The sequence below is a fragment of the Amphibalanus amphitrite genome, unplaced genomic scaffold (genome assembly GCF_019059575.1).
Source record: "Amphibalanus amphitrite isolate SeventyFive unplaced genomic scaffold, NRLGWU_Aamphi_draft 001448F_arrow, whole genome shotgun sequence".
NCBI lineage: Eukaryota > Metazoa > Arthropoda > Thecostraca > Balanomorpha > Balanidae > Amphibalanus > Amphibalanus amphitrite.
This window is the reverse complement of record NW_024882941.1, coordinates 48,628-65,640: the sequence shown is the minus strand read 5'-3', so window position 1 is coordinate 65,640 and position 17,013 is coordinate 48,628. Positions and strand designations below refer to the sequence as shown.

General features: G+C 48.4%; 1 protein-coding gene across 2 annotated transcripts in view; it reads left to right on the top strand.

Moving 5' to 3' along the window:
- Nucleotides 1-7,162, top strand: part of LOC122373126 (protein amalgam-like) — a 42,889-nt gene extending 35,727 nt beyond the window's left edge. The window contains exons 9-11 of one of the 2 annotated variants that reach the window (XM_043350913.1): nucleotides 2,177-2,390; nucleotides 4,866-4,964; nucleotides 5,686-7,162. In XM_043350913.1, the coding sequence (XP_043206848.1) occupies nucleotides 2,177-2,390; nucleotides 4,866-4,964; nucleotides 5,686-5,702 (330 nt within the window). In that variant the 3' untranslated portion in view covers nucleotides 5,703-7,162. Of the gene's footprint in view, nucleotides 1-2,173; nucleotides 2,391-4,865; nucleotides 4,965-5,685 lie in introns of both variants that reach the window. The other variant, XM_043350912.1, reaches the window with a different exon arrangement.
- The last annotated feature ends 9,851 nt before the right edge of the window (nucleotides 7,163-17,013 follow it).

Sequence of the window (17,013 nt, the reverse complement as noted above, 5' to 3'; positions counted from 1 at the left end):
GTCGACGGTCGCGTTGTCTGACCAACCGGTGCGGTCAGCGGTCTCGATGTAGGGTATCTGGCACGTGCTTCTGCGGTAGGCGGTCGAGGTGTATGGTATCTGTCCGGTCTAAATAGTCGCTGTGCCTGACCACTAGCCAACGGCCGGCGCCCGTTTACGGCAGGCGATTGACCTAAAAGCCAGCGTCTGTTGTAGTTGGAGGTGACATTCGCTGAATTGTCGGTCCCTGGTGACTGCTGTTGCCGGCCATATCTCGGCTAATTATTACCCAGTGGCCAACAGCCATGGTAATTCATGCATACATGGACAGTTATGGGCATAGTAGCTGAGTTGCTGGGCGGCTCTGCAAATCAACAGTTCGTAGCAGACGCCTCAGCCAGGAAGCCGCATTTGAGTGTGAAAACCGCCAACTTTCTAAGGCCACCGCACATCTTCAGTGCCGTCTTTATCCGAAAGAGTTGCTGGCTTTTCCTGGCCACTTTATTTCCTGACATATCCGGTCGGTCCACTTGCTGCTATTGCTCTTGCTGTTGCTGCTGCTGTTGCTGCACTGCACTGCTCAGCACACCAGTCTTCACGTCATCGTTCACAACCCTAACCTCGTCTCTCAGTCAATACTCAGACCTCCTGCCACAGCCGTCCAAAGTCACCGGCCGGCCACTCGTCGGCGTCGCTCCCGTATCGACAGGCTCGGTGTGCCGCCGCCGCCGGCACCCGGTCATTGTTCACTGCGACTCGGTCTGACAGCATATAATGGCGCTCAGAAACGAACGGTGTCGGAGCGGCGGCGCCTTCGTCACCTGCGTCGCCGACTCGCCAGGGTGTCATATAGCGCTCCAGCGGAGCGGATTTGATGCGTCACCGTGACTGATGGTCGCGTGTCCATAGATCCGTTTTGGTGACATTTCCGGGCGATTAGACGGCGGTCTCAAGTGGCGATGGGCTGCTATACCGTGTAGGCGTCTCCGGGGCGGCAGACGGAGCGCGTGTCGCCGCCGCCGAGCTGGGGCCGACCGGCAAATGCTTATGAATGGCGGTGCTGGATTTCGGCAGGGCGCCGTCACGCGCCTGACGTGACCCAACTACAGGCGCGGCACGGCAGTCCGTAACGCTAACTTGGGCTCGCCGCGAGACTTATGACGCATTTGAAATGAGGCCTGAATTCGGCGGAGCTCTCGGACTAGTCTGCTAAGGCAAATATGGATTTGTCGTGACGCTGGTGAAAAGTAAACTCTTATATCACCAGTGATATCAAATCCCACTGAATTGTTATTTATCTTGCATTTCAGAAAATGACTCATTAGCAGAACGCACTGACAGTAATAGTTATATGGTATGATGGAAGATGAACATTCAGTTTTGTGTGCGAAGTCCGAGGACGCCTTGCTCGGATGAGCATGTGTATAGGGGTGGGACACGGCCGAGTGGTTTCAGAACTTGGCCGGTGATTTAAACGACTGGCCTTGGCTACTTTAGTCGACGTGATGCATGGGGGCATCCATGCTGGTCTGGATGCTTTGACAGATAAGACTGATGTTCTCGTAGCACGCAAATTTCTACGAGGTAGTTATCAGTGGATGGAATGACCATACGAGTAGGTCTCCAAGTTTGACGGGAATGGAACCAATATTCTTCAAAAGTGGACCAAGATGCTCTCGTTCTGATGACTCGCAGAAGTTACGAACAGATGAAATAGCCAGTCATCCCGCCTTCTATCCAAAGCATCAACCACCGATTTAGGACTATGTTGTGTCGTTGCATACATCGTTGCATTTCCAAGCTTATAATGGAGCTGCATATGGCTGCATTTGCCGTACTGAGTCGCTTAACATTCTCTTACGGATGTTTATAAACCTCTAAAATAAATCATATAAATCCATGAAAAGTTATCAGCAACAGTGTAGCAGAATATCACTAACGCTGACCAGCGAGAAGGTGACTGATTCTCTCTCTCTCTCTCTCTCTCTCTCTCTCTCTCTCTCTCTCTCTCTCTCTCTCTCTCTCTCTCTCTCTCTCTCTCTCTCTCTCTCTCTCTCTCTCTCTCTCTCTCTCTCTCCCTCTCTCTCTCCCTCTCCCTCTCCCTCTCTCTCTCTCTCTCTCCCTCTCTCTCTCTCTCTCTCTCTCCCCCTCTCTCTCTCTCTCTCTCTCTCTCCCTCTCTCTCTCCCTCCACAGCAGAACAGCTCCTCGGCGTCCTCGGGAGGCTGGCGCGAGGTGCTCGTGCCGCACATCGGCGGAGATGTGGTCGACGCCCACTGGCACCGTCAGTCGATCCCGCTGACAGGGCTGGCGCCGGCGGCCACCTATGACGTGCACGTGCAGGCGCGCAACCGGCACGGCTGGAGCGCCGTCTCCGACATGGTGCACTTCTCCACACTGGCCAAGGGAGAAGGTGGGTCGAGCGGGGAGCTGGTGATGGTTAGGTGGGAATGGGATCGGAGTGGGAGATTAAGGATGGAAGATGGTGAGATGGGGGATGAGGTGGAGGGTATGTGACATGTGTGATCATTTCAGCGGCAAATCGTTGGGTTTTCCGTAGAGCTATCGCTTGCGATAATAAATGCTTAATTTCCTTGACCCTCGGGTGATTAAAGCAAATGCTTCGATGAGGCCGGTATCACAAGTTAAAAGTGGTTACATAACAAACGTCTTTTGTAACGTCCCTAGCCACGTCCTTTCTTTCCTAGCCACAATCAATGCGGTGAAGCTACGGACGAGAATCAGCTGCCTGCAGAGGCAGGCTGACCCGCCGTACACGTATGTACCGCGGCACAGCCTACCTTCCAGCTCTGTCTCCAGCCTGCCCGATCCTTGAGCAGTGCGTGCCGCTTCGCGATGCATTGCGACCATCGCGATCGACCATATCGCGACCGACCAACGCGATGGTCGGTCTATTTACGTACGCTTTCTTCAGTAAGCTCATAGCAGGTCGACATGAAATGCAGACCTTATCCTGCCGTATCGTCCAAACAGGAATATAAATTACCTACGTGAATTTTTTTTCAATATACCTACCACGAGACTGTTTTAAATTCACGGACAAACGATAAATGCTGGAACTCCAATGGCGGCCATATCATTATTACGGAGTGAGCGAAGCGAGCGTAGTCTTTCCTTAGATTAACGGAAATTTCTGAGTATGAGCGGCCGGCCGGCCGGCCGGCCGTGGTCACGCTTTTGCGAGGCTTATATCTCAGCAACCACTTGACCGATTTACATGCGGTAAATTTTGTAGGGTAGCTTCATTCCTTCTACCAAGTATTGGGCTATTCCCGATGCATGTGGGTGACCCCTTATGCACGTGCCACGTGCAAAACGAAGAGGTGTCAGTTTTGTAATTGTTGCAATATCTCGGTAACTACTTGGCCGATTGCGCTGAAAGTTGGCATGTAGGTAGGCACCCACTAGGCACTGCATATCCATGTGCCAGAGTTGGGGTGCTGCTGCACGTGCGCACGTGCAGGGGTCGTTTCCAGTTCTCGAGAACGGCTCGATCGATTGCGCTCAAATTTGGTACACAGTTAGGGACCGGTTAGTAGGGTGCCGTGCAAAAGTCAGTCGGGACCCATTTTGCACGTGCGCACGTGCAGGGTGCCGCTTCCAGATCTTGAGAACGGCTGGGCCGATTGTGCTCAAATTTGGCACGTCGCTAGAGACCGGTTAGTAGGGTGCCGTGCACAAGTCAGTTGGAGGTACCCCCTCGCAATTTCGCACGTGCAAGGCCCACCCTCTCGCTCGCTCCGTTAGTCGCCCCAAAAGGCGTTATACTGGTTATTACGGAGCGAGCGAAGCGAGCGTAGTCTTTCCTTAGATTAACGGAAATTTCTGAGTATGAGCGGCCGGCCGGCCGGCCGGCCGTGGTCACGATTCTACGACGCTTATATCTCAGCAACCACTTGACCGATTTACACGCGGTAATTTTTGTAGGGTAGCTTCATTCCTTCTACCAAGTATTGGACTATTCCCGATGCATGTGGGTGACCCCTTATGCACGTGCCACGTGCAAAACGAAGAGGTGTCACTTTTGTAATTGTTGCAATATCTCGGTAACCACTTGGCCGATTGCGCTGAAAGTTGGCATGTGGGTAGGCACCCACTAGGCAATGCATATCCGTGTGCCAGAGTTGGGGTGTTGCTGCACGTGCGCACGTGCAGGGGTCGATTCCAGATCTCGAGAACGGCTGGACCGATGGCGCTCAAATTTGGCACATGGTTAGGGACCGGTTAGTAGGGTGCCGTGCAAAAGTCAGTTGGGACCCATTTTGCACGTGCGCACGTGCAGGGTGCCGCTTCCATATCTCGAGAACGGCTGGGCCGATTGTACTCAAATTTGGCACATCGCTAGAGACCGGTTAGTAGGGTGCCGTGCACAAGTCAGCTGGAGGTACCCCGTCGAAATTTCGCACGTGCAAGGCTCACCCTCTCGCTCGCTCCATTAGTCGCCCCAAAAGGCGCTATACTGGTTTAATGAATTTAAAGCTTCAAACACATACACTGCTATTTAAGCCTAACGGACGGATGGACAAAATTTATTTTACATACAAGGTTTCCCCGGCCTAATCTGCGTCCCAATAATTGAGTCGATTATATCCATAACAATCTAACACCATACCAAAGGGAGGTGGAGGGCAGGATGCACTCCCCTGTGGGCTGAGGTAACGCGGGCGCGTGTTTCACGCACTTGGCCCTTAATGGTCAATTAACTAACGCCATTGTTTGCTGAATGGCGCACGGTAATCGGCACCTTTGTGTAACGGCCATGTGCTGGATTGCTTCATTATACGCTGGAATACGTACACATGTCGCTTACTTCCATTATACACGCATATGATTTAACAACGCCATATTTTGTGTTTGCGTGTTTCAGCTCTGGAGTCCAGGAGGTTCAATGCTGCGAGTCGCTCGTCGTCTAGCTTGCCGCCCGCCATTTTGGCAGTGGCACTTCTGATTTCCAATGCATTCCAAGGTAAGCATATGCAATTGCATCCCTCACTTTAGGTCGGAACCGGCAACCGCTGCCACTTGGCTATGACGCCTGACGGAAGCCGTGGAGAGGCTACTTAGTGCTTATATAATGCCTCCAGACCCAAACTACCTTATTGTTAGTTTCCAACCTGCAAGGTGCAATACTTTGTCCTCGGTGACCTCCACGTTCCGCTTCTGGGTAGCACTGCATTGTTCCTGGTTTCGTTGATTTGCGCGGTGAGTTCCTGCCACCTGACGTCGGTCGGAGCTTTGATGGCAGACGGAGTCTGGGTCCGGGTCACAAATCAGTTCGTGGTCTTTCGTTCGATGCTAGATGTGGTCCATCATTACCATCGCTGGTAACGACAGAATATTGTAATATAGTTGTCCAAATGACATCAAAATTTTGCTAGGCCTAATTTGTTGATTGCTTTGAACGAACGTCTGTTTGTTTTTGACCGAGCTCGGAAAACATTTTTCAAAAGTCTGTATTTTAGTTTGAGGTGTTTGTATTTTACAGAAGTATACTTTCTGTTTTCTTAGCATTATTAGAAAGTCAGAGCGTCTTTCAACAGCTAGGTACATGTATTGAACTAGCAGTAATGTTAGGGGTTGGAATATAACTGAAAAAAACGTTACGTGAAAGCCGTTAAACATAGTGCTTTATTTGCTAGAAAGCAAATGATAATTACATGACCATTCGTGCTTTTCTTGTTTTTCAGTTTTCAACTGGGTGTGATTCAGGATTCACGGTGTCTACCGCGAACCAATTCAGTGATGAGGTCGCTGAAAAGCGGGACCGGCGTCTGCCGTTGACGCTGCCAGAACTGTGGCTGCTCTCAGCTCGCAGTGGGATGTGGGATGTGCCAGAACGGCGCACAGCCGAGTGCCGGCACTGCCCAAAACATTGCAGATGTGCCACTTACGTGATTATCGGCGGTGACGCAGCTTCGAGCCTCACAAATTGATAGACCAGGCGTTTCAGTGACTGGCAGAGAAACTGAATACTGAGTCGCGGAGCTGCGGTGATGTGACAAACATTAAATCGCATTCAGCTTAGCATTGCAGTAAACGATCAGAGCCACTGCGTGCGAGATATTTGCCATCGTGAGGAGCTGGCTGCCACGTGAAATGTGTCGCGTGGCGCTGCGATTTAACTGCAGTGGTGTGACCGTCCTGATAAGCGTCCCGTCAGCTGCGTGACGAGGCCGTACTTCGCAGCAGGACGGGAAAGTGAGAGCCATAAACCCTCTGCCCGAGCTAGGACACTTGAGGACGCTGCTGGAACGTCTCACGGGGGCACTGCATATTTGTCTTTGATCGAGTGTCTAGACTCTGAACAGGAATATTGACGTGGATGCATGGAGCAGGGACGCACAACGCATACTTCGGTTATAAATTCTTAGCTTTTTTCCTAAGATATTTTTACATATACATTTATATTTGTGGAGGAAATAATATTATACAAAGTCCCTTTCATAAAAAGTTTAGGCGATAATTTTTGTTCAATAATTTTTTATTCTGCACTGTTCAAGACATTCTTACATCCATTTTTCGGTGAGTGCGATCGGAGTGCGCTAGAACCCATGAGCATTGTCTGTATAGAACAGTGTTTCTAGAGTCCACCCGATATTATGTGACCGTGTGGTTTGGTGCGATATGACGGTGTGTGAATGATGAACCTAAAATTATCCACCCAGAGAGTGATTTATATGGGATCGGTGAATCGCAAGTTCATCGTCCAGTGTCCAACCGCTATTTCTCTTCTGTTTTCACGAACATTTATGGAAGGCAGCCCGGGGCTGTCCGCGAGTAAATATTATCGATTACTTTACTCTGACAGTCACGCTATGCTCGCTAGTTTTGGTGTGCTTCACCGGATTGGCCATGCAGGAATACGTACGGCCCCAGCCATTGCTGCAGACAATGACATGTAGTTTGGTATCATGGCCTTTGAGCAAACCTATAAATCGGAGGCCGCTGACAAATGTTAAGTAATGTGTCATCATTAAACGCTGCCGGAACTGTTTACTGCGGCTATGTGTGTCAATGTGAGCCGTCGAGCGTGCAAACCAGGCACCTTGTGCCGTGGCTGTGCTGTCTCCATTGTCATCATTCGGGCGGCTTCAGTTGAGCCAAATGACGTTAAGCACTATATGTCTTGGCTGCTTGTATTTGAGCAATACTAATGTTTCGAAATGATATGTGTACAATTGTACTTTAAGTGACCCAGTTTCCACACAGACACTTTTACACGAATTAGTAGCACGCGGATAGGACTATTCAATAGAGCGCTAAACATTATGTGCAATTAAGAAGCTTAGACGCATCGATCAACTCGCAGTGTGACTTGTGGGGCTAGCCCATTTTCAACCTTTGCTTGTAAAAAAACTGATTGAGGAAATTCCTACATAAAGAGAGTTCGTTTTTTAGCTGACTTATTCTATCTAGATAAGTAAGAATATCATTTTGCCAGAGCATATCAAGAGCCTAGAATGCACTTTGATACATTGCGAAGAATTAAATTTAAGTGACACAAATAAACAACGTATATTATTCGGCGCCGTGAAGTCGCCTCGCGAGGGCCACTGGTTTTTCCGGTCGATTGAGCCGGGGCGTTAGCAGCGGCGCTGCGTCCCCGGGTGCCGTTCATCGCCTATTGTCGACCGGCAGTAACCGGGCCCGGTACCCCGCGTAATGACCGGGCATGACCGAGCAATGACGGGCGATCGGCACCGCGACGCCCCGCTGATGACACGGCGCCGTGCTGCCGGCAAATAAATCACACCCAACGTCAGCTAAGCGCTTTTAATTACGCCAAATGGTTCCAAACAGTGGCGCAAAGCACGTCTATGCACGGGAGCGCGGCATTTCGAATTAATATGTCATCATAACCAGCTATTAGGTGGCTCGGGCGGGCGGCGGCGACCACAGTTTGAGTGGCGTTTGTCCACCCCGTGCGACACGCAGTGGGAGCTAATGATCTCCTGGCCGGACCTGGCGGCGCCGCGCCTTCGCGACCAGGACACTTGACACGGGCTACATCTTAACCAGTGTGTAGTGTCGCCGCGTCGATACCTCGGTAAGATTTGGCAGCACTGGCTGAATTTAGGATGCACAATTTTAGGACAAATTTACGAAATTAGGACAGTCGCATAAATTTACATGTATGCTATCCTGACGCAGTCAGTCAGAAATCAGTATTCAGTAGCCTAAAATCAGATTATACATGACACGAATGAACAGTTGTCATGCAACAAATGAATGTGTCATAAAAATATCACAAAATGGCGCAAAGAGCAGCGCATACTCCCTTTGGTAAGACTGAGTCCTGGTGTATAGCTCACCACCTAACTCATCCCCCGTCTCCATGCTGGTCCGCAGAGCTGCAGCTCTGACCCAGCCTACAGTGCCCATCCGGCCGAGACGGTATTACATCAGAGCCCAGGGGAGGTGGTGGGAGGGCGGCGGCGTTATGGAGCATAAAACGAACCCCCGCTGAGAAACGATCCAACATGAAATATGATGCCAGTGTCCGAGTGGAATGTCAACACTGCAGGCCACTGTCGTCCGGAGGGACCCGACCGCACCTGTTGCTCACGTAGCTACAGCAAAATGAACAAACTAAACGCTATCTATCGCTGTCAGAGGTGTTAAGTCCAATGAATGCAGGTAAAGTCAGCTCAATATCCTGTTTGGGGAGGGAGATAAGGAAGAAAGCGTTTTGAAATTTTAGTACAATGTGCATGAGCTAATTTTCACGCAAATCCACTGCAGGCAGCACTACGCAGCAATTTATTTTCGATACATTTGATCGATGATTATTATGACTCATACAACTCCTAACATTATGGCAGATCGCAAGGGCTTTGCCGTACACCCGAGAGATCGACCACGCCCAAACAAGTCATCAGCTATGAAGCCCATTTTACATCCTCGCTTCTCAAGCGTACGAGTACCTGTACATAGTCACTCGTACAGTCAAAGCTATGTTACAGTCAATGGCCTTTCACTAAAGTTTATTTTATATTTGCAACTAACATTATTCCCGAGGATGACCGTCTGAATATCATTCGGCCCTTCTGGGCAATGCTTAGCTTTTCACTGCTCTTGACTGAACATAGCTTCAATCAAACAAGTGTGCCATACCATTGCCTACACGTTTCATATCAGCCGCCATACCACGTTTCCGTGCACAGCATTTAATAACTTCAATGCCTGTCTGGAAGGCGACGTAATCACTGGCTGTAACTGACGTGTATGTCATGAAACTCATTGACGTGTCAGATTCAGGTGCTGATATCATTTCATTGGATGTAACCTACAAGGCTCTGCAAAGGTTCTGTGAGCTAAATATTTTCAATTCTGTTTGGTTTTCTGGGTAGTCTTTTATTTCTTATATAGTGGTATGCGCATAACATGCTCGTAATATTTTGGAATAAATTATTATAATTCGTATATTATAAATTCGTGGTAAGCCCATTAGACGCAAATGAGTTAACATTATTGGCAAAGCATAAAACATTGATAACAACAAAAACAAATCAGCATCATTAATATTCAGATGGGGCTGGCAAGCCTCAGAATCGAAAAAGCTTTCCGATGCAAGTTCTCCAAATATGGCACCGTTAATTGCCTGAGATGACCGTGCAGTCCGTACCTAACACTTTTTATGGAGCTCGATGTGACTAAAACATATTCAGGCATAAACACTTCACGTATGACGTGAGCTAGGGGACAAATCACGAGTGTAGCAGAGAACCCTCTCTCCATGGCGCTGTTGCCACCCCGTGGGCGCCCGGCACATTTCCGCCGCGAGAGCTCCGGCCGGACGCGCAGATGGTGCGATGGCTCTGGTCGGAGCTATCTCGCCTCTCGTGACTCGTGCAGCCGGGATAGCCTGCACGGCCGAGGGAGACTGTCCGCCGAACCGGCCCAGATCTGTCAGCCGGCAGAGCTTCGTTCCATTACCCGGCGGTGTAAAATTAAACCAGTAAATTTTGCCATCCAGCCGGAATTTCCCGATCGGGTGATCGGCGAAAGGTCGTGTGCAACAGCCTATGTTAGTCGGCGCCAATGGCCTGATAAATTTGATCAATCGCAGCAATGGGATTTCAGACTTCGGTAAGCAGAGTGTTAAACGCGGCTTGATTTTACCACGGATTCGTCAGTCGGTAACCGATAGCTATGTGCAATGATTTGATCAGCAATACCTGCAGCATAATCAACCATTATGCATTCCTATTCAATCGAATTCGGCCAGCCAATTACAAAGTTCCAGCCGATATCAATTCGTACTCGTTATGCTGGGTATAGAGTTGGAGTGCTAGGAAACCGCCCATCTCAATTCTACGAGGCGCCTTGTTTGTTTGGCCTGATGCGCCCGTTTCTACGAACGACCGTCGATTGGCCGACAATGTACTCAGAGTCATTGAGTCGTGTGACTAATGTGTCTGACTCCGGGCGTGACGGACGATTATGGGCTAACTGGAATAAGTGATAGCTGATTCGGATGGATACATGCCTACTACGAACACGTGGGCATAGGGCCAGGAGCGAACCCGTCTAGTTATGGCGTATTGGAAGACAAAACGCAAGTACCCGAATGCGCCAAGGGGTTCGCATGAATAGTGCTAATTCAAAGTTCAAACCCTGGATAACACCACGTTTACATCTTGTCATACACAAATACATGTAGATAATGCAATGTAGATAATGCAATGTAGATAATGCAATACTAGTGCAATTAACCACGGATGAGCGTTTATCAGTTTAGCAGTCCTTAGAAACCTATCATAATAAATACATATTGTACGTATAATGCTAAGCGCGTCAGCTTTTCATGCACCTGTAGCACAGCAACCATAAACCACCAGTCATACCTTGTCGTGATACGGACATTAACTTCAGTCAGTATAGCAATCTGCGCTGGGGCTGGGTGGCCGTCCTCGCAAGCGCCTAGGGTGGGCAGATTATGTAGATCGACGTTTCTCGGAACATAAACATTTTCCTTCTGACAGCCGTCGCCGTTTTGTGGACAGTTCTGTCCGATTCCACAAACACGTGACTAACTACCGACCGTGTCTGACGGTCGTACGTAATTGACATTTCGCCTGGGCGCCTGCTGATGTCGTTTTGAAGCAGTCGGACGCCGTTTCCGCGCCGACGGCACACAGACATGCGCCAATCTCCCGGCCGAGCTGACTAATGCCTCACAGCGGGCACATAGCCGGAGCGGTTATGTTGACTTACACGCTATTTGGGACGTGGTCGTGTCTAATTGTTACGGTTATGGCGCGGCTCCGGCAGCCCGGGCACCTGGTCGTTTGTCCGGCAAAGCGCCGCGGAACACGCCACACGTGGTGAGTCAGTTGTGGAAACTGCCGCCGGAATAACATACGTGACTGGAAGGGCTAATACGTAATTGTTGTCATTATTGGCGCCGACAGAATCCGTACTCCTTTGTGATTTCTGCCTAATTGCATATATGGCGTAAAGTCACGTATAACTTATAAGTTATAACTTATAAGTAAAATAATCATAAACGATTATTTTACCCTGGCTCTGTGTGCCATTGCACTGTATACTTCGGCTTCGCTACAGTCTCGGTTCGGCTGTAAACACAAGCTTTGAGCTTCAGATTCACCTCACGTTCGGATTCAGCTCAGCTATCCCGAAGCCTTGTCTCTCAGCTGTGAGTAGGTAGGATTGCGACCTTGGCTGTGTTATCTGGCAGCCTTGGCTCCGATACATCGGCCGCAGCCTTGCCTGGGCCGCGCCGGGCAGCCTTGTGTCGGCAATATTTCGGCGGCGGCTCCGTCTGTCCGAGCCGGGTGGCCGGCTGAGCCGCGGCTCAGGTCTGCGACAGACGATCGAACGGCTATGCATCATGATGAGCGGACGGGGACCCCCGAATAGCTGGCTCCGCGGCCGTGCGGCCCGCGCCCCGGCGGGGTCCGCCCCGCGACGCCCAAACAGATGGCCCATTCACTCGGTCACCGGACGGCAGTTCGCGGCGGGAGACTACCGGCCAGCCGCACATCAGCCGGTGTGTCTTCATATACAGACTGTCCACACCTCTGTCAACAGGAAACGAACATGTCTCGGTCCCTGCGCTCTGCCCTTCTTGCAGCTCTGGCGCTGTCTTTTTTTTTGTAATTTGTGGGGCCGAAATGAAGGCATGTCATCCCATTAAGAGGTCAGGGCGGATCTCATTTCGCCAAACAACTCGCATGGGATAAAGAATATGGATGGGCAATTAGCAATAGTGCGAGGGAATGTTCCAGAATAGCCATCACCATGGCAGTCGTTGCTGTGCACCGCCAGATCAAAGGAACGACTTGCGGATTTTTTTTTTAGATAGCGACTTATGTAAACACGGTATGCTCATAACATGAATAATAGACAAGGAAATCCACGTTTTTTTTTACAGTCAGTGCGCATCCCTCAATGAAAAAGTCTGGATGTAAAAATAAAAGTGGGGCGTGCAAAGTTAACAATATGATGACGATAATAACTCAAGTTTATTGTACAAGACAAAGCTTTCGATACATAAAGTATCTTGATCACTGTCAATGAGATATAGAATATTTGAAAATTCACAAATAACAAAAACCGACGCAAGTCGTTGCATTTCTTTCTTGGTTCCTAACATGTGACATTCACCCTATGACACTTTCACTGCTAATTTTGCTGCTATGCTAGACCATGTAATAAACCCGTTTCTTGTGTTGAACGTATTTCTTGACATGATATGAGCCGCTTCGAGACATTTTCGGTTTCGTTTCTTCATATTTCGTTCCAATATTTTGGTATCGTCCCACTTCGGCAGGTGCTGGCATTCATCTATGTGTAGTACGATCGCATTGGAAGTCCGGTGAAATTTGACATCGCTCTTATGTTCCTGTAATCGCGTTTTTAATCCCCTTCCTGTCTCGCCTACGTAAGTCTTATAACACCCCGAACAAGGCACTTCGTAAACAATGCTCTTCTCGGAGCCTTCGTTTTTCTCTTTTCTTTCTAATATGTTCTTGATTTTCTGTCCTGAGTTCGTAGCAATCCGCACACCTATGCTCTCTAGTTGTTTTGAGATGGCATTCGCTTCTCTTGAATAGGGAATCGTTATCCATCTATCAGGCTTGTCTGTACGCTTCTTCATTTGTCCTCTCTTCTTTTTCTTGACGATTTCTTCTGCTTTTTTCCTCTGCTGTATCAGAAAACCCTTTGGGTACTTCAATCTTTCAAAGGTCTTGTATATGTGCTGAAGTTCTTCTTGTAAGTAGTCATCATCACAAATCCTAAACGCTCTAAGAAAAAAGCCAATAACTATACCACTTTTCACCCTGTCTGCATGAGCCGAATAAAAATGCACGTAATCTTCCTTATTGGTAGGCTTTCTGAAAACTTTAAATTTGAAGTTGCTGTCCGTCCTCAAGATGGAAGTGTCTAAAAATGACAGCTGGGCGTCCTGTTCTTTCTCCAATCAGCTTCAGCACATATACAAGACCTTTGAAAGATTGAAGTACCCAAAGGGTTTTCTGATACAGCAGAGGAAAAAAGCAGAAGAAATCGTCAAGAAAAAGAAGAGAGGACAAATGAAGAAGCGTACAGACAAGCCTGATAGATGGATAACGATTCCCTATTCAAGAGAAGCGAATGCCATCTCAAAACAACTAGAGAGCATAGGTGTGCGGATTGCTACGAACTCAGGACAGAAAATCAAGAACATATTAGAAAGAAAAGAGAAAAACGAAGGCTCCGAGAAGAGCATTGTTTACGAAGTGCCTTGTTCGGGGTGTTATAAGACTTACGTAGGCGAGACAGGAAGGGGATTAAAAACGCGATTACAGGAACATAAGAGCGATGTCAAATTTCACCGGACTTCCAATGCGATCGTACTACACATAGATGAATGCCAGCACCTGCCGAAGTGGGACGATACCAAAATATTGGAACGAAATATGAAGAAACGAAAACGAAAATGTCTCGAAGCGGCTCATATCATGTCAAGAAATACGTTCAACACAAGAAACGGGTTTATTACATGGTCTAGCATAGCAGCAAAATTAGCAGTGAAAGTGTCATAGGGTGAATGTCACATGTTAGGAACCAAGAAAGAAATGCAACGACTTGCGTCGGTTTTTGTTATTTGTGAATTTTCAAATATTCTACATCTCATTGACAGTGATCAAGATACTTTATGTATCGAAAGCTTTGTCTTGTACAATAAACTTGAGTTATCATCGTCATTTTACATCTGTCATGGATTCGTTACAATTAACAATATGAAATTTCAACGGCAAGAAACCTAAAAAAGAAACGAAGAAGATGCACATCGTGCTATTTTCTGAAACTATGGCAATTATTTGTTGTTCTTACGACCATGCTTTGTGTCTGCTCCACTGCAGGGCGGATCTCCTCTATTTGACCGTCCTCCATAGTCCATACGCTGCAACAATGTGTGATTACACACAGTAAGTTCCGACCAAATCTAGCACCAGCATGAATTCCGGGAGGCTGAACGTATGGATTGTTCTGCAGCGAATGACGCCGTCTTTCAGGCAGCAGCCCCGTCTACGGCCGCGGCTGGCTCAACAAAATGAGGTTAAAGCCCCTCCGAGTTCGAATGCCGGAGATACGGAAATCATGGGGCCCGCCGAGACCGGCCAGTATCCAATACTGAGCGGGAGTAACAGCTAAGTTTTCGGTGGATTTATGGGCGTCGTTTTCAATGTGACAAATATGCTGGAAAAGCATAAATATTGTCGCGACATGACCACTTCCTCGTGTGGGGAGGGTCAGCTATTTGGGTTCCCATCTGCAGACGGTCAGCCGAGCTGGAGGACCCGCTCCAATACGGGTTACCCTCCGTGGTGACAGGGCAGCTGGGTGGGCTGTCCCTGGGCTGTCCCGACGGGACGCTGCCGTCCCAGCGGGATGGGTTCGGCCACTGCGGCGCACTGCTCGGTGTTCGGTGTTCGGCGCAGCCCATCAGCTGCTGTCCGTGACCGTCTCTCTCATCTCATAGCACTAAAAATAGTTTCAGGCTAAGCCCTTGCCAACAAAAAAGGTTGAGGACCAAATTTCCATACCGCGAAACGCATTTTTGGACTGCTTTCGTGCAAGTAATGGGTTATGTTTTTGAATAGCAAATGATTCTTTGCTTTGTTTCTACAGCAATATTCTGATGAACCATCTCTATGGGTTGGTAAAAATAAACTAAAATTAGAATAAGTCATTCATGACCAACAGACTTCAGCCGGCTTTGTTTGGCCTTTGATGAAATTCTTTTCCCGCAGCCTCCCGCGGTATAAGAAATCGGTTGCTATTTTTAGAGCAATAAAGGAGATAAGCCGGACCATTATCATCCCGAAACTCCATAGTAAGATCCATTAAGGGCATTAACGAGTCATTCTTCCATCTTAAAAATGAGACGATTTTTTCATCTAACGACCTACATATGCTAGCTTGCAGGCCGCACTTTCTTGTAATAGATGATCAACATGCATAGACCGTTTTCTCGTCGGAGTTTCAACTTTCAAATTGCCTTCAAATTCAACCATGCATTGTTTCGCTATGTATAACGAAAAGCTAAATTTGAGAATCGAAACTGATAACGCCTGAATCAATATGTGTGACGAGAATAGCAGGAGCCATAGAAGAGTGTATTCCCGATTTAAGTGGTCTAGCCAGCCCTGTCTATATGTTATAGTCCAGAAGCTCGCAGGATTTAGAATCGAATGCTGAAACCTGAATTTAGTCGAAGGATTTGAAACGGCCTGTTCCATTCACTGATTTAATCCCAACATCTTCAACGTCCCAACTAGTGCGCAACAATACGAATCGTGCTGACCCGCAGAAATTCAGTTGAAACAGAGAGACTCTCATGAACTGTTAAGTTCAATTTATTTTCATTGTAACGAACATAGACGGTCCTATTCCGAAATTGTTATGGTACTATATGTGAATTAAGAATAAAAAACGATTCCTACCATTCCACCTATCGCTAACAAAGAAATTAAACTGCACGATGCAGTAATTCCATGATGTCACGATTTCGGTCAGTTCCACATCCATCCGCCGTAGCTCCACCATGGTGGGGTGTGTCGCCACTGTCCAGAGGCCTCGTGGCGGTGTGTGTCTGTGTGTGGGATGTTTGTGTCTGTGGGGGAGTGTGTTTTGATCCGGGCTGACCGCTCTCGTTGTGTGTCGATCCGGCTCTGCCTGCAGTGACCCTCGCTGCCCGGAAATTACTCGGGAAATGGCCACAGCGCCATATGTCACAACTAAATTGGTTTCCCAGCATCAATTTATGAGCAGGGCCGGCCCAGTTTACGAGACGGCAAGGCCCATCATGGAAGGCAAATGCAAGCCGTTCGAACCAGAGCGCCGGCTAATGGGAGCCGATGACAGCGGCGTGGGCTGTCTGTAGCCGAGACAACACGAAACCGAGCAGCACTGCATGGGCAGTCTGACCCAAACGATACGAACGAACCGCACTGTCATGATCCGGTTGGAAGAAACAAACAGCTGATGAGGCTGTCATAGCCGGTATTAGAGATGAGTTTTTGCATTAGCGCGATGTATTTGGCAAATATAGCAGCCTAATGACAGATGATATTGAGGCATGGGGAGAACGGAATCAGTGAAATTGCGAAGATGAGGAAGAAAGATAAAACGTTTTAATAAGATTTAATCTATGCAATATTGGAAACAAATGGAAATTGACACGACAGTAAACTTCGTCGGATGAAAACAAAATAAAGCGACACCAGGCAGATACAGTGGCGGATCCAGGGGGGGGGGGGCAAAATGGGCATTTGCCCCTCCCAAACGGCATAATTATAACATTACGCCTATGGACGAGGCATGGAAAGAATCGATAAATTGTTATGGTTTGCTCCCTCCCCAAACTCTGAGCTGGATCCGCCTCTGGGCAGATAACGATATTGTGCATTGCAAACGGAAGAAAACAATGCATTCCCGTCCGTTTAACCCGCCAGGCTTACTAAACCGCATGGAGGTGTCCCATTAGACAGTGAGCCTGTCAA